The sequence below is a fragment of the Nannospalax galili genome, unplaced genomic scaffold, assembly GCF_000622305.1.
Source record: "Nannospalax galili isolate Female #2095 unplaced genomic scaffold, S.galili_v1.0 scaffold245, whole genome shotgun sequence".
Classification (NCBI taxonomy): domain Eukaryota; kingdom Metazoa; phylum Chordata; class Mammalia; order Rodentia; family Spalacidae; genus Nannospalax; species Nannospalax galili.
In genome coordinates, this window is record NW_008353009.1 from 1,471,052 (window position 1) to 1,495,288 (window position 24,237).

At 44.0% G+C, this 24,237-nt stretch overlaps 1 protein-coding gene across 2 annotated transcripts in view; it reads left to right on the forward strand.

The window, feature by feature from the left end:
- Nucleotides 1-20,055, forward strand: part of Kat14 (lysine acetyltransferase 14) — a 37,504-nt gene extending 17,449 nt beyond the window's left edge. For both annotated transcript variants that reach the window (XM_008850278.3, XM_029554623.1), the window contains exons 5-10: nucleotides 3,178-3,594; nucleotides 3,895-4,460; nucleotides 14,161-14,297; nucleotides 15,546-15,721; nucleotides 17,412-17,602; nucleotides 18,987-20,055. In XM_008850278.3, coding sequence (XP_008848500.1) covers nucleotides 3,178-3,594; nucleotides 3,895-4,460; nucleotides 14,161-14,297; nucleotides 15,546-15,721; nucleotides 17,412-17,602; nucleotides 18,987-19,160 — 1,661 coding nt within the window. In that variant the 3' untranslated portion in view covers nucleotides 19,161-20,055. The remainder of the gene's footprint in view (nucleotides 1-3,177; nucleotides 3,595-3,894; nucleotides 4,461-14,160; nucleotides 14,298-15,545; nucleotides 15,722-17,411; nucleotides 17,603-18,986) is intronic.
- Nucleotides 20,056-24,237: the final 4,182 nt, after the last annotated feature.

Below are 24,237 nucleotides of genomic sequence, written 5' to 3' on the forward strand. Positions count from 1 at the left end.
AAAAAGTAAAAACAGTCTAGGATCATGTACTGCATTTAACTATTACATATAGAGCTTTCTTTAATATGGAACAGTTCCATCAGGCTCTGCCTTTCATGGCCATGGCATTTAGAAAAGAACACACCAGGCTATTTCCAGACCATTCCTCAATTTGAATTTGTTTGACGTTTCCTCCTGATTAGATGAAGATTGTGCATTTAGGACAAGATTGCTACAGAGGTGACACTGTGTTCAACTCGGGGTGTGAAATCAGGAGCTGTATGACGTTGGTGTGTCGCGTTAGTGGTAAGATTAATGACAATTATTTGGCTAAAGTGATATCTAGAGTTTTCCACTGAAAGGTTCAGTTAATCGGTAATTTATGCAAATATCCTGCTCCTCATTCAAGGTCCATCTGCTAGTTTGCGCATACATTGATGATTGCTTGGAGGCCATGGGATGGTGGCCAAGGGGCGAAGTTCTAACTCCATTACTCCATTCACATTTTCTAGTGGCATTGTATCTTCAGGTGAAATTTTCCTCATTCTCCCATCTATCTATTCATTAACTTACTTGTGGTTTTTTGAGAAAAACCCTGGGGTTTTTTTTTTTTTTTTTTTTTTTTGAGATAGGGATTTGCTATGTAACCCTAGTTGGGTTGGCTTGGAACTTACCATGTAAACCTGGCTGGCCTGAAACTCAGAGATCCACCTGCCCCTATCTAAATCCACTTGCCTCTGTCTCTACCTCCCCTGTACAGGGATTAAAGGTGCATAATACCATACTCTCTAGGCAAACATTTTATCCATAAATGTTTCAGTATATCTCTAGAGGTAAGGCTTGTTTATTTTTTTTCAGCCTAGCTATAATGCCAGTTATGTTTAAAAAACAATTTGTCACCTGGCGTGGCAGCACACAGCTTTAATCCCAGCACTTGGGAGGCAGAGGCAGGCGGATCTCTGTGAGTTCAAGGCCAGCCCAGGCTACATAGTGAGTTCCAGGACAACTGGGGCTACAGGGAGACCCTACCTCAAAAAGACCAAGAAAAAAAAAAAAATTCGTCATTACCACACATTGATAGGATTTTTTTTTTTTTTAATTTTATGTGTATGTGTGTATTGTCAGCATGTATGTGAGTGCACCTCTGTCATGCAATGCCGCGGAGGCCAGAAGAGGGTGTTGGATTCCCCTGGAAATGGAGTTAAGGACGGTTCATAGCTGCCATGTGGGTGCTGAGAATTGAACCCAGGTCCTCTGCAAGAGCAGTCATTTCTCTTAACCGCTGGGAGCCCATAGCTCCGATAGGATTTTTTTAATCTAAAGTTTTTCAAAGTTTATAATTTTCTATTTTCTTTTAGTATGTATGAATGTTTTGCCTACATGTATGTAAATGTACCAATTGTGTGCAGTGTCTGTGGAGGCCAGAAGAAGGTGTCAGATTCCCTAAAACTGGAGTTACAGATGGTCGTTAGCTGCAGTGTGGGTGCTGGAAACCAAACCTGGGTCCTCCGGATGAGCAGCCAGTACTTTTAACCACTGAACCATCTCTCTAGTCCCCCAAAGTCTATAAATTTTTAAAAATATAACTGAGGCAGGGCATTGAGACATGTACCTTTAATCCTAGCACTCAGGAAGTAGAGACAGGCAGGCAGATCTCTGTGCATTCCAGGCTAGTCAGGGCTACACAGTGAGACCCTGTCCTGTCCCAAAAACAACAACAAATACACCCACCACTACCACCACCACCACCACACACACACAGTGGGGAAAAAAAGAACAAATAGAATTCAAGCATGTCCAGTTCTGTTTCTGTCCCTTGTCTGGAGTTACCATCCTCAGAGTAACACTGTTATCTCTTCTGAGTGTTATTGGAGATTCTTTCTCTAGATTTAGAGATTTCTTTCTTTAGATTTAAGCATTTTCTGTCTGTCTGTCTGTGTCTCTGTCTCATGAAGAAGCAGCATAACCAGGCATGGAAGCACACACCTGGAATCCCAGCACCAGGGAGACTTGAGGCAGAGGATTATGAATTCCAGGCTGGAGTGAGCTACAGCAAACTCTGTCTCAAAAGAAAATGAACATAAATGCTCTGCAGTGTTTATTCCTCCCACTCCCCTCAGTATGCCTCGGGTACCTTTCAGTACGGTGCACTTAGTTCTACTCTGTTTTCTTCCTTCTCATTGACTCCATAGATGACTATGATGACATTTCAAGCACTCTCTGTCATAGACATTTTGGTTGTTTCTTTACTTGCTTTGGATGGTTAGTTGGTTAGTTGTTTGGTTTGAGACTGGGTCTTTTGTAGTCAAGGTCTTGAGCTCTGGATCCTCCTGCTTCCCCTCTGGGGCACTGGGATGGCAGGCACATACCATCATTCCTGAGCTTTTATTTCTTTATTTTCATTTTTAGTACATTCTTTTTCATGTGTATATAAGGAGGAGAGTGCCACAGTACACCTGTGGAGATCAGAAGACAATTTGTGGGAGTCTGTCTTTCCTTCTACCCTGTGAGTCCCGGGGATTGAACTCAAGTGGTAAGCCTTGGCAGCAAATACCTTTATCCTCTGAGCCATCTTGCCACCCCCTGCGCTTGCACTTTTTGAGGCAGAGTTTCATTCTAGGCAAGATATCTGTCAGTGAACTATGTATTCCCAGGTCCAAAGGCTCATGTAGCCTAGACTGCTCTTAAATTCTGATCCTCCAGCCAGGTGCTGGGATTATAGGCATACACTACCACACTCAGCTTGGCCCAGTTTTGGTATCATTATTTTATTATTTTTTATTGTTATGTTTCTGTGGGTTTTTTTTGTTGTTGTTTCGTTTTGTTTTTTGAGACTTTGGGTCTAGAACTCACTGTGTAAACCAGGCTGGTCTTGATCTCACAGAGATCTGCCTGCCTCTGCCTCAAAAGTGCTGGGATTAAAAAGGCATGCACCATCATGCATAGCCTTTGTCATTATTTTAAATGGTAATAAAATTTTTCAAATTTTTGTATGTGTGCAAATTGTGATAAATTATTGAAAATAGTGTTGCTGGATCAAAGAGCAGATTTAGAAAGAAATTTCAATGGTAATGACAAGGTACCGACCAAAACTCTAGTAAAAATTTATGTTCTACAAATAAAGTCATGAAGACACTCACATAAAATAACAAATAAATAATAAATATTAAAAATTAGGTATTTATTCTTTTCTGGCAGCCTCAAAGCCAACACTGGATCCCATCATTACTGTTGAGGGACTTAGAAAACGAGCAAGTCGGAATCCTGTAGAATCTGCCATGGAATTGAAGGAGAAACGGTCTCGAACACAGGAAGCAAAAGATATCAGAAGAGCCCAGAAGGAAGCCGCTGGCTTCCTTGACAGGAGCACCTCTTCCACTCCTGTCAAATTCATAAGCCGAGGCCGGAGGCCGGATGTGATTCTTGAGAAAGGAGAAGTAGTTGACTTTTCTTCCTTGAGCTCCTCTGACAGAACCCCCCTGACAAGCCCATCTCCTTCTCCCTCTCTGGATTTCTCTGCCCCGGGGACACCAGCTTCACATTCTGCCACACCTAGCTTGCTTTCAGAAGCAGATCTGATCCCAGATGTAATGCCACCCCAAGCCCTGTTTCATGGTAAGACTTTCTTTGCTTGGGTCCTCTGCCTTGGGGAGGGCCTTATGCTCTGCATGCCTTTCCTATGTCTTGAGGACAGTGCTTTATTTTTGTTTGTTTTGTTCTAATTTTTTTTGTTTGTTTTTTTTTGGTCTTTTTGAGACAGCATCTCCCTGTAGTCTCAAGTGGCTTGGCATTTGCTAAGGAGACCAGGCTGGCCTAGATCTCACAGAGATCTGCTTGCCTCTGTCTCCCTAGGGCTGGGATTAAAGGCATGCACCACCATGCCCAGCTTACAACAATGCTTTATCCTTCACACAGATGATGATGAGATGGAAGGTGATGGCGTCATAGACCCAGGGATGGAGTACATCCAACCTCCAGCTGGGTTATCAGCTTCTGGACTGATAGGGAGCAGAAAGAAGGTCAGAGGTCCTGAGCAGATAAAGCAGGAGGTGGACAGTGAGGAGGAAAAGCCAGACCGGGTGGATGCGGACAGTGAGGACACAGATTCAAACACCTCTTTGCACACCAGGGCTCGAGAAAAGAGGAAGCCTCCCCTGGAGAAGGACATGAAGCCCAAAGGGCCTAGGTATACACCTTTGAGTATCTATGAGGAGAAGCTGTTGCTCAAGAGACTGGAGGCATGCCCCAGTGCCGTGGCCATGGCTCCGGAAGCTCGGAGGCTGAAGCGGAAACTGATGGTCAGGCAAGCCAAGAGGGATAGGGGCTTGCCACTCTTTGACTTAGATGAGGTTGTGAATGCTGCTCTTCTGTTAGTCGATGGGATTTATGGAGCCAAAGATGGAGGAGCTTCTCGGCTTCCAGCTGCACAAGCCACGTACCGTACCACCTGCCAGGACTTCCGGATCTTAGACAGATACCAGGTGACGTGAGCTTGTGCTCTAAGACTGTTGGAGAGTGAGTGGGGCAGGTAGCACCAGGCAGTGGACACTGACTGTGTGCCATTTGAAATGAGTAATTTGGGGAGAAAAGACCAAGGGAGAAAAATGTAAAACTTGCAGGACTTCATGTTTTAAAGTAGATCATTATAAATGCCCCTTAATACACCCGAGGTTTTCTTTCTTGTTGGGCATTCAAGGTTCAGCCTAGACATCTTCTGTCTCTGTCTCTTTGAGGGTAGCTCTATATGGTCTGTTCCATGGTTTTGATTGGCAGATTTGTTGGGGACATAGTGTTTCAGACCCTCCAAAGCAAGAGCTATGGGTGAGTAAGCATCTGTGCAGTTAGAGCCCAACATGAAGAAATTCGAAGTCAACATTACCTCCAGGTGTTCAGTGGAACTCAGGTTCCATGCATCTTGTGAGAACAGTTCCACTCAGGACTGCCAGGTCCTCCCACCAGCAGCAGGAGAGGTCTTGCTTCCCTCTGGTTTTGCTAACACTTGATCTTAATCAGCCTGAGGTTTGCCAATGGCTACAAAGTGAACTCTTGCCTCATACTTAATTTCTTTGATTACAGGCAAGTTGAACATTTTGTTTCCTATTTGTGAAATGCCTGTTCAGAGTCTGCAAGCTTGCAGGATCTTTGTCACCTGTTCTAACAGTCAGTACTGTCCCAGGCACAAGGCCTCCTCTTTCGGTTATCCTGGGCATTTGGTGTGGGGTCTCTTTCCACTTGCTACTCTCCCTTTTGGAATTCTGGAAGCTCCAATTTCCTGTCCTCTGTTTCTTCTGTTTCCTCTGTTCAGCCTTTTAGGAATTCCCTGTTGTTTGGATTTGGATGCAGAACTCTGTAGAACAGGAATTGTCATACCTGCTCTGTAAAGTGTCAGGTGGTGCATCCTATGGGCGCTGCAGGCCACACAGTCTGGGTTGTAACTGCTGACCAGTCTATGTAGTGAGAGTAGCCATGAGTGACTCCAACTGTGTCCCAGTGAAGCTTCCTTTACTAAAATGGGCAAGGACTAGATTTGGACCTAGTGGGTTGTAGATTGCCTAAGCCTATACTTTAGACCTTAATTTCTATCTTCCCTCTTCCTTCTGGTCTTTGCCTCGTTTTGAAGGATTAGTCTGCTTGCCTGACTTTTGGAAGGAACCTGCCTCAATAGGCAACTCCCCCAATCACCCAGTCTTAGGACTAGCTGTGTTCCCACCTCAGCTACCTGTGCAGAATCTCTGTGAGTGTTTCTAAGTGTCCAGTCTTCTGTTGAAGGCAAAGGGGAGAGTATTTCCTGGGTCAGTAAACCTAGAGCTTCTCAAGCTAGGGACCTGGTGGCACAAGCCTGTAATCCCAGCTACACAAGATGCTGAGACAGGATCTCAAGTTCAGGGCCTGCCTGACTACAGAATATTTTCAAGGTCAATTTCTGCAACTTCCTTGTGAAACCCTGTCTCAAAATATAAAGTAAATATGGGACTGGAGAGATGGCTCAGTAGTTTAAAGCACTCAGTAGTTAAAGCTGCTCTTGCAGAGAACTAGAGTTGTTCATTCCCAGAATCTACATGGTGGCTAACAATCATCCTTAACTCCAGTTCCAGATCTAATGGCCTCTGCTAGCTTCTGTAGGCATTGTACACATGGGTGTATAAATGCAGCCAAAACACTCATACACATAAAATTTAAATAAATAAAAAAATATATTAAATTAAATTCAAAAACATGTTTACTCACAGGCCTGTGCACGCACATCTGTGCTGGTATGTGCAAGTGCCTAGGTCCAATCCCTAGTGCAGGAACAAAAAAGCAAACTTCCCCCCAAGATCCTCTTAATCCATGGTTCTGCTCCTCACTGTAAGCTTCAGTGGTACCTGCTGGCCACTCCACCCCCCACCCCACCCCCCTCCCCTACAGTTGCTGCCATTTCCTGGGCTCTTCTGTGGTGAGTCACCCTGCCCCTGGCCTGTCTTTAGCGCCCGTCTGCACCACAAGTCTGGGTTTTGATTTTCTTTGGTCTCTTAAGTTGTTTGCTGCTTACCAAAATGCTTTTGTCTACAGTTATCAAGTCACCTGTTCTTTGGTTCTTGTGTGTTTTTCTTTTCTTTTTTTTTTTTTTTTTTTTTTTTTTTTTTTTTAATTGGAGACAGGGTCTCCCTGTAGCATCAGCTGCCTTGGAGTTCGCTATGTAGACCAGGCTGGCCTTGAACTGACGGAGATCCACTTGTCTCTGCCTCCTGAGTGCTGGGATTAAAGCTGTGTGCTGCCATGCCCGACTTGGGTTTGTGTTTTTCATCTGTATACTTCATTTATTTTTTAATGTGAAATGTGTCATACAGATGCACAGCACAGAGCATACAGGCATGGTTTAGAAATTAATAAAATGTCTGAGTGTCAGTCTCTGCGTTAAGAAGTGTTGCAAACACCTTCTCATATGTCCATCTGCCCCTTACTCTTCCCACCCTCCTAGAGGGCTACTGTTTTTCAGTGTGAATTATTGCTCTGCTTTTTTTTTTTTTTGGTCTTTTTGAGACAGGGTCTCCCTGTAGCCTCAGGTGATCTGGAACTCACTATGTAGACCAGGATGGCCTTGAACTCACAGAGATCCACCTGCCTCTGCCTCCCAAGTGCTGGAATTAAAGGCATGTGCCACCACACCTGGCTTCCTCTGCCGTGTGTGTGTGTGTGTGTGTGTGTGTGTGTGTGTGTGTGTGTGTGTTTGGGTGGGGCCGTGTGTGTGTGTGTGTGTGTGTTTGGGTGGGGCCGGGTCCAACATAGTCTTATATAGCCCAGTTTGGCCTGGAGCTCACCAGGTAGCCTAGGCTGGTCATCAACTCTTGATCTAGCTCCCTCTACCTCCCAAGGCTGGAATCATAGACATGTGCTCCTACTCCCAACAACTATATACTTTTCTTGATTAAATAGAACAGAATTAAGCACAAATCTAGGAATTCAGAGAGAATGCTTTATTAGATAAAGCCTTCTGTTTTAAATAATAAAGATTTGTTTTGTTCCTTGAGAGGTGAGCTGAGATGGACTTCAGGTGATCAGGTTCTTTAGTAACACAAGGTCACTCTCCGTACAGCAGGGGAAGCTGGATAGGAAACTCAACAGCAAAGGCAGCACAAAGGAAATCCTTATAGGTATAGACTTTAGCAGGGAAGGGAGGGGAGGAGGTTTAGCAGATTAGTGAAGGTGCTAGACTCTATATAAGGCTGTAATTTAGGAAGCTAATTCTATTGTCCTACCCTACCTTGGGGCTCTTACTAGCTAGGAGCTCAGCAATTTAGGGAAGGTACTAGATAGGATATAGGGTTTGGCACTTCCTCTATGGGGATAGCATTTATGCTTCAGCAGAAGATGTTTGGAGGTCTTAGTTATGGATTAAATTGTGTCTTCCTGGAGAATATATTGAAAGCCAGACATGATATCAATAGTCTATAACCCTAGCACCTGGGAGGCTGGAGCAGAAAGATTGAGAGTTAAAGCCTGGTCCAAGACTGTACAGCAAGTTCCAGGCCAGCTTGGGCTATATAGCAAGACAGATTTTCTAAAACAGAAAAACAAAAATGTCTGATATCCCAACCCCATGTATCTGTGAATGAATGTGACCTTACTTGAAAATAGTCTTTACATATTTAATTAGTAAAAATGAGTTTAGACCATATAGAATGAGTCCATAATCTAATCTGACTGATGTCTTTGTAAAGAGAGGAAAAGAGGTCCAGAGATGGCTTAGGGGAGAATGCCATGTGAAAATGGAAATGTAAGCTACAGTGATGTGTCCACATCCCAAGGAACACCAGGGGTTTCTGGCTTAGAGAGGCTGAGGGAAAGGCACAGTATGGGTTGTCTGCTGGTACATTCTGAGAGTTTGTCCCTGATCAACCTTGATTTCTGACTTCTGGCCTCTAGAACTATGAGACAATAAGTTTCTTTTGTTCAAAGTGGCCTGGTTTGTGGTACAGGTAGCTGTCCATTTCCATGGCAGGGGGGTACTCAGAGATTCAACCAACTACAAAGTTGAAAATATTAGAGGAAAAGAATTGTATCTACACTGAGCATGTGCAGACTTTTCTTGTTATTCTTATAAAGAGATGATTTCAAGTGTGTGGGAAGATATGCTTAGGTTATATGCAAATACTGAGCCATGCTGTATAACAGATGTGAACATTCACAGGTTTTGGTATACAGGGATCCTGGAACCAACTTACAGATACCAAGGACAACCAACCATATTTTGTCCTGGCAGGCCCAGGAAACAATCCCGTTCTGGATTTGACTTTCCAGGACCATGGCAGACATCTACTTAGGGGGTGAGATACTTTGCAGTTCCTTTCCTGAGCTAATATGTGTTTCCTCTAGGATTCTGGCAGTCAAAGCAGGTATCTGGGGAGGGGGTGCCCTCCATCTGTCAAGAGCCAATCCTGAGCATACAGGAGGCCCACAGCACTAGCCGAACACAGATGAAGTTCCAGGCCACCACTCCTTAGGCTTAAAGATGGCCCAGCAGCAGCAGAGACTTAGTGTCCACAACTTGGGTGTGTCAGCCCCTTGTCATGCTTGTCTGTGCATGTCGGGCTACCTTTGTGTGGGGGACCCCCCACCCCCCAGGGGTGCTAGGATCTTCCCTCCCTCCAGGTCCTTTGCTCCTCCTGGGTATTTATTCCCTCTCCTGGGGCCCATCTCTATCTCTTTGTAAGTTTACTCTGTTTTTTGTTGTTGTTGTTGTTGTTGTTATTTGTTGCATTTTGTTTTGTTTTTGGTCTCACTATATAGCTGTGGTTGGCCTGGAACTCACTATGCACATCTGACTGGCCTCAACCTCACAGAGATCCACTTGCCTCTGGCCTCCCAAGTACTAGGATTGCTGGTGAGTGCTACCATGTCTGACTAAATGTGATCCTTTTTTTTTTTTTGACATTTATTTTTATGTTTTGTGTGCACACACACACACGCACCACAGTGCACAAGTCAGAGGACAGCTTGCTAGAGTAAATTTTGAGAACCTGTGTGCCTAAAATATTTTTATTTCAATCTTGCATTTAAGTAATAACTTGTAAAATTCTAATTTTGTTTGACATTTCAGAAATGCAACTCCATTATCAATCATCTTGCATCTGGCCTTGCTCCTGAGAACCCATTGTCAGTCTTTTTCTTGCTTCTTTGTGGCCTCCTTTTAAAAATTTGCCCCTTTTCTGGAAGCTTTCAAATTTTTCTGGTTTTGATCGTCAGTACATTTTAAGTGCTTTTTCTTCTGTCCTTTGTCATGCTTGATAACTACTCTTGGTTAACGGTTGTTGTATGAACTTTTCCTGGGGAGAAACAAACATCTGTTTACTCTGGAAAGGGACACCAACAACAAACCAAAGAATCAGTTCCACTTAAGTCCAGCCTGGTGAAAACAGTGGGGTCATAGTCTTACTTCCTTCTCCTATTGCTGTCATAAAATATTGTGACAGAAGTGACTTAAGAGAGAAAAGATTTATTTTGGCTCCGAGTTCTAGTCATAGTCCATCATAGTGGGCATGTCATAGTGGCAGGAGCTTGAGGGCACTGATCACACTGCATCCATAATCAGGAACAGAGAGCAGTGAACACATGCTCCCTTTCTCCACTTACACAGTCCAGGATCCCAGCCAGGGAATGGCAGGCTCACAGTGGGCAGGTCTTCCCACTTCAGTTAATATAATCAAGATAATCCCCACAGGCGAATAGTCCCACCTTCCAGGTAATTCTAGATTCTGTCTAGTTGACAATGAATGCTAACCATCACAGTTGCAGGAGTGTGAAGGATTACTTATAGAAACATGGGCAACTTATGGGCCACTATACCACTAAGTGAAAAGTATCTCTCTCCCCTAATAACTATCATCTGTAAATCTTGGGCTAGGGAAGGACTTCATGTGCCCTCTCTAATACTATTAGCTGTCTATAAATCCTTAGGGAGGGACTTAGCCTAATGAGCCCCTCCATAATAGAAAGTTAATGTGCCCGATTTTGTGCAGGTCTCCTTCAGGAATCACAGCTGCTGATAGTTCAAGAGGGCACTGACCATGGCATGCCTGGAGGATGGCATTCCATGACAGAGGTGTCTTGTGTGTAGTATGGTATTTAGCCTGGTATTCTCTGAGCTTTCTATGGTTTGTGTCTGACATTCATTAGGAGTTGTTTTGCTTCAACTATGTTTCTGTTCCTCTCTTCTGGTATTCCCTTGTAGGTATTGTACAACTTTTGTAGTTTCCCACAGATGTGGATAGTACGTTCCATTCTGTTGCTTTTTAGTCCTTTTTCTCTTTGCTTTTCATTTGGGAAGTTTTTTTTTAAAAAAACTTTTTAAATTTTATTTTTTTTATTTTATGTGTATGCATGTATTGCCTGCATGTATGTAAGTGCACCCATGTTGTGCAATGCCTGAAGAGGACAGAAGAGGCCATCCAATTCCCTGGAACTAGAGTTACAGATAGTTGTTAGCTGCCATGTGGGTGTTGGAATTTGAACCCGGGTCCTCTGCAAGACCAGCCAGTGCTCTTAACTGCTGAGCCATCTCTCCAGCCCTTCATTTTTATTAACAGATGCTCAAGCTTAGAGAATCTCTTCAAAGCTCAGTTCACGTGATTTATGGGCCCACCCTCAAAGGCTTTCTTCATTTCTGTTACTATGTTTGGTTTCTAGTATTGCTTATTGGTTCTTTCTAAGAATGTGCATCTCTGTTTAAAGTACCATCTGCTCTTGGCATGTTTATCCATTAGAGTGCTTAACATAATAGCTATAACTATTTTAAATTTCTGCTCCAGGAATTTCATTATTCCTGCCCTGAGTTTGGTCTGGAGCTTGCTTTGTTTCTTTGAGGGGGAAGAGCAAAAGCCTGGTGTCTAGCCATGCCCTCTCAGCATTTAGTAAAATAGGAGGCTTTGTGCTAACTTCTCATTCTTTTTTCCAAAATCAGGCAGTCTTACCTCTCAGGGACCCTTTCTAGGACCAATGGCCCTGGTGCTGGGTTTTTGTTTTTTTTTTTCCTTCCTTCTGCTCACCCTCCTGGACTGTGGAGTGCTCAGGGCTGTCCACAGTGGTACCTCTTTGCTTTTTCAGGAAGACTCTAGCAGACAGTTGCCTGGCAAAGTTGGTAGCAGTAACCTATCCATAATAGTGCCTGAGAGGGGTATAATCAGGTTCCCACCTGAAAGGGGTTCCCCATCTTGTGTTCACATCTGTGGCCTTTCCCTTGTTGAGTTTGGGAAGAGATTAGGCAGCCCACCTAAAGAAGCACATTTTAACACTTCCACACATAGTTGACTTTGGAACAGTTTTTTTCTCCATCACTTTGCCATCCAACAAATGCAAATTTGAATAGCTAATACATGTCAGAATTATTCTAGCTAAGTGAGTTAAGGCTGAGCAGGCTCCTGCCATGGGAAGCTGATACACCAAAACAAAGATGACAGTGATCAACTCACTGAGCCCAGATCTCCCAAAAAGAGAGGGGTGGAAATGAGGAGCAGAGGGACCACTATGATCCTGGGAGTTAAGACCAGCCTCTCAGTGGAGGTAAGCTTAAAATAACTTGTGATTGACAAAGAAGGGCCTGGAGGAAGAAGGCTGGGATAGAAGGCCAGACACAGGCCCAAAGGCAGGAGAAAGACTGGTGGATGCGATGGAAACATCATGACAGCCCAGAAATAGGGTTCAGAGAGCTGAATCCACAATATAACATGATTAGGGCCTGCAGGATCCCTATAAGGCTGCGGTGAGGAGCATGAATTGTATTCTGTACAAATAATGGGAAGCCACATAGGAATTGTGAACCAGAGCAAGGAATTTATTTTTTATTTTATTTTTTATGTGTATGAGTATATTGCCTGCATGTATGTAAGTACACCCATGCCATGCAATGCCCCCAGAGGTCAGACGAGGCTATTGTATCCCCCCGGAACTGCAGTTAAGGATGGTTGTTAGCCACCATGCAGGTGCTGGGAACTGAACTTGGGTCGTCTGCAAGAGCAGTCATTACTCTTAACCACTGAGCCATCACTCCAGCCCCTAGTTTTTTTTTTTGTTTGTTTGTTTTTTTATTATTTTAATTTTATGTGTACACATGTATTGCCTGTATGTATGTAAGTGCACCTTTGTCATGCAATGCCTGCAGAGGACAGAAAAGGCTGTCGGATCCCCTGGAACTGGAGTAACGAACACTTGTTAGCTGCCATGTGGGTGCTGGGATTCAAACCCGGGTCTTCAGCAAGAATAGCCAGTATCCTTAACCACTGACCCATTGCTCCAGCCCCATAACCCCTAGTTTTTAAAAGAAGTATGTGTTCTGTGTGTGAAGAGTGGATGCTGTGGGTTAAGAGTGGCAGTAGAGGGGCCAATAGGACGCAGTGTGAGAGTGTTTGGGAGTCAGTGAAGGCAGTGGAAGTGGGAAGAAATCTAACATTCACAAGGCTCCACAGGACTCACCCTGAGACTAATATGATAGATTATTTTTGGACAACAGGGTCCACAAATTATCTGTTGCTGCATTTAAAACTACCCCCAAGCATAGTGACCTACCATATAACTACTAAACATGTCTTTGGATTCCGCTGGACTCAGCCCCATGGTTCTTTTACTTCATGAGCTGAAGGCTGGAGTCACCTCTGGCTGTTCACTGGGGAGCTGGGTTGGGACTAGACTGACTGGGATACCCCTCTTCTTCCAGAACCTGTCTCCATGCAGCCTCTAGCCATTCACTGGTCTAGCTGAGGCTACATGGCAGCCAAGCTTGGGTTAAGAGGAGCTGCCAGTTGTCTTTACATCCTAGGCTTAAAGTGCTAGAATGTTACTTCTGCCACTCTGATTGGTCAAAGCTGGATGCAAGGCCCACCCAGATTTGGGGTTGGGGGTAGGCTTTATCCCCTAATCTGAGAAGCTACTTACACCTACAAAGATGGGAGGAGTTGCTAGTGGCCATGTTTGGGAAAGGTATGATTACTTTGAAATCTACTTGAAGCCTTGGAAGAATTTCAAAGCTGGGTTTTGAAAATTTTGATGTCTAGGTTGGGAAAGTTTGAGAGCAAATTACAAAGGAAGAAATCTTGCTCTTCTTTCAACAAAGTTATTTTCTAGGTTAAGAGCAAACCGACTGAAAACTTTATCCAGCCCTTGGCACAACACTTTATAAAGGTGCCTTTTAATCTTCCATCTAGGCTGTTTACTATTAAACCCTAACTGCACATGTTCTGTTACTACATGACTGAGGGCCCTGAGCAGCACTCACCGAAGGACAGCACACCTCCAGTGCGGCCTGGAGGCTTTAAAGCAAAGCATAGGAGACCTACCAGTTCTGCTCCAATACCTGCCGGAAAAACAAAGACCTGAGTTCATACAGGGAGCCTCTGGTCAGGTCTCTCTGCTATGGTTTTAGGGATGGTAATCAGTACCACCCCCCATGTCTGTCATGTTGACTTATTGAAAATGGGACAACTTTCGAAAAATCCATCTGCCTGGTGACTCTTAGGATAACAGTGTGTTAATATAATAAACCACGACCACGTATGTTAGTTTTTTGCATCTAGTTTTAGACAAAAATATCTTGAAGTCTGTGTTGAAATTTCAGCTCTCCAAATAGGTAATGCAAAAATATATTAGCTGTGGAAGTTAACCAATCTTGAGTAATTCTATATTTATATAACCTCCATTTCCTTCCTGTAGACTGCCTTGCCATCCAGGAAAGGATTTCGGCACCAGACCACCAAATTTTTGTATCGTCTGGTAGGATCAGAAGATATGGCTGTGGACCAAAGTATTGTCAGCCCTTACACCTCTCGGATTTTGAAGCCTTACATCAGGTATCCAGAGAGCAGGCATGCTGTGGAGGGTGTCAGACAGATGGCATGCTCCCTGTACCCCATTCTGTAAGGACAAATGTGGCCTAACACTGAGCAGGCCCAGCAAGGACAGGAGCACTGTCTTCCTTGACTGGTATCAATGGCATTCTTGCAGACAGGATCCTTTGAAAGAGCTGTAAAAACAACGAGTTAGCTAGATTTCTTGGTCATTATCATAGTCATTATTTTAATTTAAATATTAAAAGTATAGTCTGTCAACAGAAAAAATCTGTCTCAATTGAACCAGTATCTGAACTGGACATTGAAACTGATTCTGCTTTTCTTTTCCTGTTTTTTAAAAATAATTTTTTGTGTATTCGTGTGTGTGTGTGTGTGTGTGTGTGTGTGTGTGTGTGTGTGTGTGTGTGTGTGTGTACACATGTGAACTCACCTGTGTGTGAAGGCCAGAGGTTGACTTTGGGTATCTTCTTCTTTTACTCTCAATCTTCTTTTTTTGAGACAGGTTCCCTCGCTGAAGCTAGAGCATGCTTTTTCTGATGGCTAGCTAGAAAGTTCCAGGGATTTCCCCTAGCTCTGGCACATACTGTCATTCCCACCTTTTGTAGGATTCAGGGAATCTGGACTCAAGTCCTCATGCTTGCACAGCAAGTACCCAGACTTCCCAGCCCTATTCTTTTCTTCTTGTTGGGACAACTTCTAATGAATGTTGTCCAGGCAGTGAAATGGTAGCTGAGCTTCCTAAAGAGGCCCTTGGTGGTATCTGGCACTGTGGCTGAGAGAACATGTGGTCTTCGCTGTGTCATGCTCTGCACCTTTGTCCTCACCCTCCTTGCCCAGCACTAGGTTCCTGGGCAAAGCTTGGAAAGGCTGTGCGCAAGTTTGCTGTAGTGCTGGCAGAGCTGGGTGGTCCCTCTGGCCTCTGGTCATGCTAGAGATGTATGCCTGTGTCAGGCACTTAGGGGAAAATCTAAATGTTATTTCTGTTCCTTACTTTGCTCTTTAAAGCTCACCACTGCCTTGTACAGTCCATGGTGTGTACCAATGGGCTTTGGCTTAGTGAACATTAAGAGTAAAATTTAGATTGCATGTCAGGAAGGCATTAGAGCTCTGTACAACCTAGCTAGCATATAAAGCAGTGCGAGTCAGTGTAATACTTAAAGCAGATTAAAGGAGATGTGAGTCAGATAGCTAGCAATAATATGAGTATTTTTCTTGACCTGAATTTGTTTATTTTCTGTGGTGCTGGAGGCGTGATTATGAGACAAAGCCACCCAAACTACAGCTCCTGTCACAGATTCGTTCCCACCTGCACAGGAGTGACCCTCACTGGACACCTGAGCCCGACGCACCTCTCGATTACTGCTATGTCCGACCAAATCACATCCCAACGATCAACTCCATGTGTCAGGAGTTTTTCTGGCCTGGTATGTTTCTACTTCCAAACCAGGCAGATCCATTTTCTGTACAGTTTACTGAGTCATGTTTTTAATTAGCGTCTTACATGTGGCCCTAAGCTCTTTACTCTCAGTTTCATTCCTCTGTCTCTACTAACATATTAAAGTATAAATGCCTCTCGATTTCCTAGGGTTAAGAAGCCAGCAATTAAAGTAATAAACAGTGTTTTTGTTTGTTTTTCTTCCCTGTTTGTCTCTGCTTCCAGAATAAAAGATTCATCCTGTTTTGCTTCTACCTATGTTTAGACACCAGGTAATGTCTATCTAAGATGCACAGACTGGTAGCTTGGGACACTTGGTTTTTTTACTTAATAATTCTTTATGGTAGAGAGTGTTAGTACAGCCAAAAGATGGTGTATGTTTGGTTGGGTTTTTTTGTTTTGTTTGGTTTTGAGTTTTGTTTTTTTGTTTGTCTTTTTGAGACAGGGTCTCCCTGTAGCCCCAGCTGGCCTGAAGTTCACTATCTAAACCAGGCTGATCTGGATCTCAGCAGTCCACCTGCCTCTGCCTTCGAAGTGCTAGGATTGAAGGTGTATGCCACTACACCCAGCAACCAAAAGGTTTTTGAAAAAACCAAATGCCCCTGTCATAGACTAGGAACCAGGGAAAACCAGTATGATTTGTCATTTTGTCAGCCAAGACCAAAGCCATCAATTAGAGGGACACTTTTCATTGCTAAATGTAACTACATCTTCTGTGGGTCCGCTCTGAAACTAATGGACAAGGTATGTCTTGCAGATGTTAGAGATTTCATCACATTTAGAACTCTATTCTCTTTTGGTCTAATAATCCAGTAACAGTACATATGATGGCAGAGTGCATGTGCTCCATCCCTCCTTCTGAGAGTGGTACTGGGACTGACAGTCACACTCTGGGAACAGCTGCTACTTCTGCCCTAATGTTAGGTACTTGATACACATTATGCACAGCATCGTTTTTTCATTTTACTTTATTATGAAAGTTGGCTCTCATAGAAAGATCTTGTAAATAGTGTGTGGGTGGGATAAGGAAAATGATGTTGGCAGGCTGGTGAGCTGGCTCAGCAGGTAAAAGTGCTTGCCAAGCAAACCTGACAACTCTAGTTCAATCCCCTGGTCCCACAATGGAAGGAGAGAACTGATTCCCAAAAGTTGTTCTTTGAGCTCCACACATACCTTTGGCACAGGAGCACCTGCACTCAGACACGTCATATACATGCACACACAGAAGAATAAAGAAAAATTTTTGCTTTTTAAAAATGACATTGGCACTCTCGGGGACCTTTACCCCTGCCTTGTCAGGGCTCAGTGTGTTCCTCATCTTAACACATTTCAGGAACTGAGGCCCAGAGGTATTTTAGAATGTCCCAACTCCTGAGCATGATAGAGGAGGCTGAGTCAAAGCCAGGTGTGTTACTTCTGATCCTGAGTGCTCTGCTACCCAACCTGTCCTGCCTCTCTTCTTTTAACATATGTTCTTAGAAAAGACTATGTTAATTTTGATATTTTCTAAAATTCATTTTTCTGATCTGAATGTGTGGTATCTATGGTAATGTCTTTGCCTCTAATTTGGGGAATTTTTTTAGCATGCAGGTGTAGCAATAAGTAACAGACTGAACAGCTTGGTGTTCATTATTTCCAAAAGGCACAAGGTTTGAGTGTCTGGCTGGTCTCTTCTTTAGGCATTGACCTGTCTGAGTGCCTGCAGTATCCAGACTTCAGCGTTGTCGTCCTTTATAAAAAAGTCATCATTGCCTTTGGCTTCATGGTTCCTGACGTAAAGTACAATGAAGCTTACATCTCATTTCTGCTTGTCCATCCCGAATGGAGAAGAGCAGGGATCGCCACTTTCATGATCTACCACCTGATTCAGGCAAGTTCTCTCTGCTTATGACTCACCCTAAATAATATTATTTACCTTTAAAGGCTGCCCTCAAAGACCTGGAGAAGGCATCCCCAGCATGGCCCAGTGGTGATACCTGGAAACCAAGTGAAAGGAAGCCATTGTCACCACTCAGGAGGCTGTGGAGCACATAGACAAAGCCTACAGCCCCTAGGACATGATTCTCTTCAGACTCAGGCTGCAGAGTGTTTGCTTGACTCATCTTTGTCTGTGGGCACCTTGCACCCCAACCAGACCATACGCCCCAGGGCCCAAACACAGACTCAATCTGTAGTACTTGGTGACGGCTGTGATTAGATGGTGTCTATTTACTATCTACAAACACTGACATCACCCCTACAGAATTGCTCTGCACATTCACAGCAGGTTGTTGTCCTTGGCATAGTAATTGTAGTCAGAATGCATGTGGAAGCATAGGGTGACTTAGAGAAAAGAAGGAAGCTGTCATTGCCTCCTACAGAGTTCTCACATTTGAACCTGACAGCCAGGAATCTCAAGGACTGGCAACTGCAACATCTCAGTGCCTTCCTTGTTAAACAACTTCTTAGCCCATGTGGCCTAGGAAACCTTGTTCTGTGTGGTAGACTAAATTTTAAGAACATGCCTTGTGTTTATAGGACTCTTAACTGTGCTCCCTAAATACAGAAATCTCAGTTCTGTCAGATCCAGAAGGAGACTTAGGAGTTCAGACGTCTATAAAGGTCTTCTAGCTTTATAGTTAGATTTTTAGAATTTCATATTTGTGCATTTACTTTTTTACTTTTTCTAGCATTTCTAGGAAAGGAATTCTTACACGTTTTGGAGATGGAGTATTAGCAATCCTCTAGAAAAGCAGAACTTCCATTCTCTCATCAAGGTTTTATAGTGTTGTTTCTGATGTTTGATATATAAATGTAATTGAATTATAAGTAACATAATGCAGGGGCTGACAAGATGGCCCAGTGAATAAAAGTACTTGCCACCGAGCCTGAAGACCTAAGTTCAATCCCCCAGACCCACATGGTGGAAGGAGAGAACAAATTCCCCATGTTGTACTCTGACCACATTGTGCAACATGGCACATGCATGCCCCCACACACAACCTCACATAATAAATAAAATGTAATTAAAATAACAAAACAATGAAGTATCATCTGTGGCCCTTGCTTCAGGGTGGAAATAAACCCTCCAGAGCACATCAGTCCTCTTAGTCTCGGAATGCACAGAATGCTCCTGAGTTTCTGGCTTTTGCTAGGTGCTACAGAACCTCAGCCCTAAGTTCCTGATTTCTGTTTGCTGCCCTCAGAAGAGTATCTTCACCTCATTCCCCCTCTGGCCATGTGGTTTCACTGGGTGTTTTTCGTCTCTTTGGCAGACCTGCATGGGCAAGGATGTAACCCTTCATGTTTCAGCTAGCAACCCTGCCATGTTACTGTACCAGAAGTTTGGCTTCAAGACTGAAGAGTACGTTTTGGATTTTTATGATAAGTATTACCCACTGGAGAGCACAGAGTGTAAACATGCATTCTTCCTGAGGCTCCGGCGCTGAGGTGAAGCCAGCCCTTCCAGAGAAGAGTGGATGCTGTCAGAGAATGGGCCTTAGGGAGCCGTTCAGACAACTATCTTCATGGTGGACCCTGGTCTCCAGGTACACAGCCTCCACACCGCCTAGCTGGGTGAGTGGAGCCATGCACAATGGTACGAGTTGGCAGCCTTTCCGCAGACACCCTCCAGCCCTTTCTGGAGCAGCCTTCCAGGAGTGGAGTGGACTCCACTGTTAACCATAACTGAGTGATGCTACTATCCTCCTCCCATGTAACATTGAGTGAACCCAAAAGAGCTGCTAAACTGATGCACTTGAAAACCTCCTTGTCATGCATTAGAGCTCAAGAGATACGAGAGCTATTAAAGATTTGCAGTGCCCACATGACCCTCTGCTGCCCTGGGATGAGAGATCATGAGATGACAGAAATGCGTCTGACCCTATTCCCAACCTGTGTGTCATTGACTCCAGGAGGACTCAAGGCATTGAAGCTGTTGTGTCTTGCTGACTTTGTCCCAGTCAAGAAGACTAAGCTCAGTGTCTATCTCCTTGTTGCGTGACCTGTTCTGCCTGTTAGCATCTCCTGGCAGGGAATTTGGTCTGGCTCGGGGAGGGTTGCGTTCCTGTCTTGACTTAGGAAAATGGCTTGGGATTGAAGTAGTTGAGCTGGATCCCTTCCCAGATCCTTCTTATGCCCAGGACAGTTGCATGACAGGCATGGAGGAACGCAGTGATACAGGCAAAACCCACTGTGGGTGTAGCCTACTCTCTCTGCTGGATAAGTCTGCCTCATGTGTTGTAGGGGTTGGAGATGTACCATCAGGTGTCTTTGAATCCTGCAAGTGCATTTCCAAAATATCAAATGTTCTCAAATAAAAATTTTTCCACAGAACAACTCACAGCCAGGCCTTGATAGTCATCTTGTACCCTCTTTAATTAGGGACAGTGGTTCCTAGCTTTGTGGCTTTGTGGGCTGTGGGTGCTTTTGAGAATCCAATGCGCTGCAGCACTGTCCCGCACAGCCAGATTATCCGCTGGGTGGAGCGTGTGGCACTCCTCTGCTCTTGGGCTCTCTTGCAGCTCAAACCCTGTGTTCACAGGAGGACAGCCTGCAGGTTGCTCCAAGACCTGAGGCCACAGTTGAGACTCCATTTCATTGGTAGAGAACTGGAGCAGCACTGCCTTGTGTCTGTTTCTTGTTCCTTCCTTCCTTCCCAAAGCTTTCTACCTTTTAAAGGCCTATGTTGACGAAATGGATTGTAAGCCCCGTGAAGTAAAATTGAGGAAGCCATGTTTCCCAAACCTGGAAACCTGTTTGCAACTGTCAAGTGAATATCAAACACCTGTGTGGCAAGTATATGTACCCAAGCATGGCTTGGGGTATTGACTCCATGACTTTCTGGAATTGAGGGGGGCTGTAACTACTTTAGTTGGCTTTCCTTTCCCTTCCTTCCTTCCTTCCTTCCTTCCTTCCTTCCTTCCTTCCTTCCTTCCTTCCTTCCTTCCTTCCTTCCTTCCTTCCTTCCTTCCTTCCTTCCTTCCTTCCTTCCTTCTTTTTCTTCTTTCTTTTTTGTCTCTTTGAGACAAGATCTCCCTGTAGCCCCAACTGGCACTTGCTATGGAGACCACGCTGTCCTTGATCTCACAGAGAGCTGCCTGCCTCTGCCTCTGTCTCTGCCTTTGCCTCCCAAGTGTTGGCATGTGCCCCCATGCCTGGCTATTTTACATTTTTTTTAAGTCCTTTTCTGTTTTATAAATTGCAGCTTCGTCTTACCATTTTACTTTATTTTTAAATTTAAAAAAATGTATTTTATGTATGAGTGTTTTGCCTGCATGTAAGTGCACCACATGTGTATAATGCCTGTGGAGGCCAGAAGAGGCCATTGTATCCCCTGCAACTGGAGTTAGGGATTGTTTAGCTGTCATGTGTGTGCTGGGGACTGAACCTAGGTCCTCTGCAGGAGCCGCCATTGCACTTAACCATTGAGTAATGTCAATACCCACGCCCCATTTTACATTTTTTTACTCTTTATTGAATTTTTGCCTCTCTTACATTTTTTAACTATGAAAATGTTTGATCCTCCAAATCAGAATGATGCAGCAAGAGCACTCACCAAGATGTTGCCGTATTTCCTTCATTATCCTTCTTTTGCTTTGCTAAAATATATTTTCAGGTAAATCCCAAATAGTAGTTGTACCACCACTTAAGTATTTCTGACAGTTATGGATATTTTCTTGTATCACATTGGTGCTTATTATCACTTTTTAAAAAGCGAACACTTTTTAAAATTACGTCTTAGTCAGCTTATAGTCAGACCTGACTGTATGTGTCAGCAGCCAGGCCAGGTTCATACACACAGCCGATTCTTACTCTTCTGCCCTCTAGTCCCTGGCCACATTTTGTCACAAAACGCACATCAGTTGCCTTGTGGTGTCCTTTGTGGGTGGAATAGACGATGGAATAGACGGGGTGAGAAGTGGGCCTGACCTTGTCTCTAAGCAGGACCTATGGGAAGGTTATTTCCCCACCCCCATCTCTGGCTTGGGAACTGGGGCAGAGCCATTTCCCAAGGCTGAATTTGGCACTTCCAACATGTGAGACTGCTGTTGGTTTTGTTTGTTTGTTTGTTGCCTTTGTTTTTGAGACAGGCTCTTGTGTAGCCTAGGTTGGCTTTGAACTGGTGATAATCCTGCCTAAGATTCCCAAGTGTTAGGATTACAGGTATGTGCCAGCATACCCAACTGTTTTGTTGGTTTGAGACAGTGTCTCACTGTTGCCCAGGCTAGTCTCAAATTCCTACCCTCAAGTGTTCATCCTACTTCAGTCTCCCAAGTACTAGGATTACAGGCATGTACTTCTTTCTAATAAAGCCTTAACTAGTGCTCTGAAGTGATTTTCTACAATGTGTAAAACATTATCAAATTCCCATGTTCTTTTGTTTACCTTCCATCCCACAAAAATGACATATAGCTGGGTGTGGTGGCTCACACCTTTAATCCCAGCACTTGGGAGGCAGAGGCAGGTGGATCTCTGTGAGTCAAGGCCAGCCTGGTCTACATAGTGAGTTCCAGGACAGCTGGGGCTACAGGGAGACCCTGTCTCAAAAAGACCAAAAAAAAAAAAAGTGACCTGAAAGAAGATGAGGAACTCTGCCTTTATTTTATCCCCTGGGAGGTGGCCTGTGGAAGCCAAGTAAGCCCTCAGTACTCTGTGAGACAGCTACCCTATGACCAGAATTAATGATATCCCTATTTACCTAGAGTCTGTGTAGAGGCTGAGCCCTGTTTACAACAGGATGCTTGAGAACCAGCCTTAGTTAAAAATTTTCTAAATACAGTTAAAAGACTTTTTATGTAGGGACTAGAGCGATGGCTCAGTGGTTAAGAACACTGGCTGCTCTTGCAGAGGATCCAGGTTTGGTTCCTAGCACCCACATGGCAGCTAACAATTGTAACTCCAGTTCCAGGGGATCTAATGCCCCCTTATGACCTCCAAGGACATGAATGACATAGGAACTTAATATAGGCAATACACTCATACACATGAAATAAAAATAATACAACATTTTTTAGAAAAAGAGACTTTATGTAAAGTGTGCTTGTCCTAATAGCCACACTGCCTTGGGATCTTTTCTGGAACTGTTCCCATCTCCACAGCTGGAGGGAGAGGCATCCAGGCTACCTCCACAATGCTGGATTGCTTTATGCACTGTGGTGATGGAAGGATATCCTACAGGTGTCTGTCTATGGGGAGTTGGGATAGTGAATAATGTACCTCAATCCTGGGACCAGCCATGGGGTCCTAAGACTTCATTGCTACCCAGTGGCCTCTAGTACTGGTTGGTTCACTAGTGTGTTCTTCTCTCTAAGAAACACTGCAGTTATTCATGAAAAACAAGTTAGCAAACTTAAGCAACTATCATGCTTCAATGTCCTCATCCATAAAATGGGGTTGGCAGAACCTCCCTCATGGATTTGAAGTGGCAGGCACATAGTCAAGAGAATTTAAAACAGAGCTTGTCTAGTGTGTGCAGGAATGGTGGTTCAGGTCCCAGCACTGCAAAAATAAAAGTCACAAACCAAGAACTCCGAGTTCAGAGCTTAACTACCTGATGTCAGAACCAGCAATCTTATCTGCTCTAACTGCACTTGGGACATGGGGTGCTCAGAACTGCTGGCACGGAATAGAGTGCCACACACTTTGGCTGATGGAGGGAGGAGGAGCTTAGCTGCTCCAGGTGCAGGACTGGGTGAGCCAGCTCAGCTCTGCCTCTTGTTTTTCTCACTTTTCAACTTTTCTTGCACTAGCCCTCCTCTGTTGGGCAGCTCTTGCCTGAGTCCTTGCCAACCCCTAATTGACTTCCTATTTTTGTCTACCTCCAGCTTGATGCCTGGTAGGTGTATTTCTTTTTCTTTTCTTTTTTTTGCTTTTTTGAGATAGGGTCTCCCTATAGCCCCAGCTGTCCTGGAACTCACTATGTAGACCAGGCTGGCCTTGAACTCACAAAGATCTGCCTGCCTCTGCTTCCCAAGGGCTGGGATTAAAGGCATGTGTCACCAGAAAAAACAAAAACACAATACCGTAATGTATATAAATACAATATAGAAAAACTTTTAAATAGGGACTGGAAAGATGGCTCAGCAGTTAAGAGCTCATACTGCTCCTACAGAAGATCCAAGTTTGCTTCTCAGCACCCCCATGGTGGCTTGCAACCACCTGTAACTCCAGCTCCAGGGGATCCAGTGCCTCCTGGACTCCACAGGCACCCACACTCACTTGTGCACAGACTGTCCCCCAACTAATATACACATAATTTAAAAATAAAAATATTAAATATTTAAGTAAAGGAGAAAACCATAATTTTGCATTTAAATTACTTTTTATCATCTTTATTCCAGAGATACAGGGATGACTCATTATATATGTCAATGTATGTAATAAGTTATATACACAGACTTAAAGACAAAAATCACATGATCATCTCAATGGATGCACAAAAGTTCTTTGACAAAATCCAATATGCCTTCATGATAAAAGTTAGAGGGAATTGGACTGGAGGAACATACCTCAACATAATTAAGG